This window comes from Gigantopelta aegis, chromosome 8 (genome assembly GCF_016097555.1).
Source record: "Gigantopelta aegis isolate Gae_Host chromosome 8, Gae_host_genome, whole genome shotgun sequence".
In the NCBI taxonomy this organism is placed as follows: Eukaryota; Metazoa; Mollusca; class Gastropoda; order Neomphalida; family Peltospiridae; genus Gigantopelta; species Gigantopelta aegis.
The window spans coordinates 61,007,041-61,010,631 of NC_054706.1; the positions used below are offsets into that span (position 1 = coordinate 61,007,041).

Genomic DNA, 3,591 nt, shown 5'->3' on the forward strand with positions numbered 1-3,591 from the left:
ATCTAAATATTCCCAACGATCAAGAACAATGGTGCATACATAAACAGTGTCCATGACAACAAGGTCGGTGAATTACCTACCATCATGTGCAGACACAACTCGCTTCTGTGATTGCCGCAGATGAGAGTGAATCAGTACAGCCCGAACACGACGAAGAACAATTTACATATAGATGTTGTGTTATGTTATTAATTATTTAAGAACAATTAACACACAAAAAACCAACCTAGCAGCAACATCGTCAATATCAACACCTTTTCAGGAATTAACGAGATCTCCGTTTGTGTGAGGACTTTTCAAATATTGTAATCACTGTCACGATTTTAACATGGTGATACCGGATGAACGGAAGATGCCATCTTGGAAAGATATTACAGCTACTTTTGCTGCGGATTCAACAATACACGGTGTCAACAAAATGGGCGCCAGGAACTTGTATCCCGGAAGGAGGTAAAGTTAAAAATATGTTTTACATATGTTTGTATCCACAAGCCACATTTTCTAACTTTAATTTCTTCTTTTTTTTTTCGTCTGTGTGAACCATAATTAGTTTCGTCTTGTGGTTTTGGCATCACATCCTTTTTTTTCTTAATGCATAACCCAAACCTTGCAATTGTCTTTCCAACCGAGACAATCCTTTCGTGTCAAAAAATGGAATATCAAATTTGTGATATGCAATATCCTGTTTGACATGTATTTTAATTGAATAAAAACAAAAAGCTAAGAGCCAATTTCACAAAACATCGTACATTTACGTCTCTCGACTAGCGTTATACCGGTATGTGTGTTTGACATCTATTCCATGCATTTTACGGTCAAAAGAAAATGAAATATGTGTACTTCAAACTCTTTTTAATTAATAGTAATAAGAGTTGTGGTTTAGTCGTATATTTACGTTTACGTGCAAAAATAGGCTTACGATGCTTTGTGAAATTGGGCTCTGGCCTGTGTTATAATAATGATGATGATGACGTTGATAATCATCATAGTCGCCATCATTATCAACCTAAGTCGGATCATGCTACTCTGAATTTGAAATTATCCATTAGATATCCAAATAAAAATTTTTACTCGACCAATCAAAACACTGCTGAGAAAAACCTTTCGTCAGCTTATGGCATTCATAATGACTGCTCATAACAGGTCCTCACCTGAACACAAATTGTTGTCTTATGACAAACCCGCTAACAGTAACCGTGACCATATAAAGAGTTTCTTGTGTGTTTTAGATTACTCTGGCTCTCGCTAGTCCTCGTGGCGGTGTCAACGCTGTCCGTCCTTCTTTATCTGGAACTGGTTGATTATTATGCTCGACCAACGCTGATCAAAGAAGTCTTCAGTTTCGCAAACCATGACGACTTCCCGGCCATGACCATATGTCCTTTGAAAACGTATGAAGGACGATTCGAGGATCTTCAAGTTCCACCTTACGGCGAAGGCGTACTGCACGAGGTAATGCATGCGGATTCCTATTTGGCAGCATCAGCTCTGAACCATATCCATTCAAAATCAGAAAAACGTCCACCGACGAATATTTCCAGCTGGTACCGCGATGAAATTTCTGGACAAGCCATGGTTAACTGGACGACGTCCAGCACGTTGGTGACTCCGATTGTCTGTCCTAAGTTCAAAGGCATGCATGTCATGTCCTTGCCTTGCTGTGACGACATTCTGGAGAAGGTTCTCACGGAAGTAGGATCCTGCTACACGATCAACACGACTAAAGTGTTCAAGTATCGATACCAGTCGGCAAAGAACAGGCGTCTGGTAATAGCTTTCTCTCTCAAGTTAGAGCCCAAACTTGAAATCTTATCAGCAAGTGGGATACAGGTAGGTGGATTGACATGGCGCTTGATCAGTCCGTTCGGTAGGCAGGGCAGTGGGTTAGTTACGTAATTAGTTAGGCAGGTGGGTAGGTAGGTAGTTTAATGGATATTATTTTATTGTACTTAAATCCAAAAACATTCAGGCGAGTTTGATGCAGTAAAGCCTCAAAATAATTTTGCCAGAGTGAACAGGAATTCAATATCATTTGGCTCTTAACGAAATGAAAATATCCAATGGCAGATTTCATTTTAAATTTATTTATTTTTCGATACAGAATGAATTTATTAGTGGTATCGCTAAACTGTCTTGAGACTAACAACACAATATAACGTGAAGGACAGACCAAAACGTGAGATGCGGAAAACGCTGTGTCAATTCTTCACTCAAAGACAACAATTCTACATTACTCCTAATCCGATTTACTGCATACATTTACATTATTAGTTTATTAAAGTTAGCGGAAACAGTGAAGTGGTCTGTGGCTATATTTATTATTGTCATTGTCTAAGGTTATAGTTCACGACCGGAGGGAACCGCCATTGCCATCAACGAGAGGAGACTTTGTAGCGTTAAACACCATCAGCACATTCCAAGTGAAAAAGACTGAGGTACGTTAATTTGCCTTGTGTATTAGAATGTGTATCATCCGACTATTTGCTTCACAAAGGCTTGCAAATGACCCTAGGCTTCATCGAATTATTTAAACAGGCATTTTTAAAATAAAAATGTTTTTCAATTTGCAGTGTATCTTTCAGTATATTTTGAAGAGTCTCAGTTCCTCTGGCTGTTTGGATTTTCAATATATATATATACAGACACACACACACACACACACACGCACACACTAATGATTACCCAACTATCTTTGTTATTACCAATGCCAAACATGACCGGGTTTTTTGTCTAATAAAATATGTTTACCCTCGATAGATGTCCACTGTTCGACAGATTTGCAAGCTTCCATAAGACTTCGTAAAACAAATATTTTTAATTATTTCCCAGCGCAAGTGTTTATCCGACCCATACGCTTCCTTCAGTACTGAACATCATCATCATCATCATCATCATCATCATCAGTGCAATCATCAATTGCACATTATAATACAAACTAATCATCATATCTATGTATTTTTAGAGTCAGTCACTATCCGACCCCTACGTTTCATTTGGTACTGCACAATGCGTCGATGCTACTTCGGCTGAATTTACAAACCCAGTACATAGATATGGAAACGGAGATGACTTTTATACAGTGGAGATGTGTGAAATGGAATGTCTAGTCAATTTTACTATAGACGTCTGTGGTTGTCGACATCCCTGGCATCCAGGTATGTGAAATATTTGAGTGTAACTGGTGTTTATATTTCTAACATCCTCAGGTATATAGAACAGAGTTGTCCCATGAAGGAAAGCTATGTTTTTGTTTTAGTTTTCTCATCGTCAATTATATAGGACAGAAATATCCTATGAAAAAAACCTATGAAAGACAACTGTTTCTCTCATTCTCAGGCATATAGGACAGTTATTCCATGAAGGAAATCTATAAAATAAAATAATTTTTCTCATTCTCAGGTATATAAGACAGAGCTATCCCATGAAAGAAAACTCTGAAAGAAGTTGTTCTTGCATGGGAAATCACGACCTTGCGCTTAACATGACATCGTTTGTAATATATAACGTCATATTATGAAGTTGTACTATTAATAGCAATACGAATTGTGGTTTAGTCGTATATTTACGTTATTATATATCTGACTATATTGT

General features: G+C 37.6%; 1 protein-coding gene across 1 annotated transcript; it reads left to right on the forward strand.

Moving 5' to 3' along the window:
- The first annotated feature begins 328 nt into the window (after positions 1-328).
- On the forward strand, positions 329-3,360 carry LOC121379768. The gene is made up of 4 exons (XM_041508419.1): positions 329-450; positions 1,230-1,830; positions 2,337-2,435; positions 3,337-3,360. The coding sequence occupies exons 1-4, from the start codon at positions 329-331 to the stop codon at positions 3,358-3,360; spliced, it is 846 nt and encodes a 281-aa protein (XP_041364353.1).
- The last annotated feature ends 231 nt before the right edge of the window (positions 3,361-3,591 follow it).

Bases quoted from the DNA above. Each gene is read 5' to 3' on its own strand.
- LOC121379768 (XM_041508419.1), top strand. From the start codon at position 329: ATGGTGATACCGGATGAACGGAAGATGCCATCTTGGAAAGATATTACA. The intron at 451-1,229 runs GTAAAGTTAAAA...TGTGTGTTTTAG, and splicing joins AACTTGTATCCCGGAAGGAG to ATTACTCTGGCTCTCGCTAG. The intron at 1,831-2,336 runs GTAGGTGGATTG...TCATTGTCTAAG, and splicing joins TATCAGCAAGTGGGATACAG to GTTATAGTTCACGACCGGAG.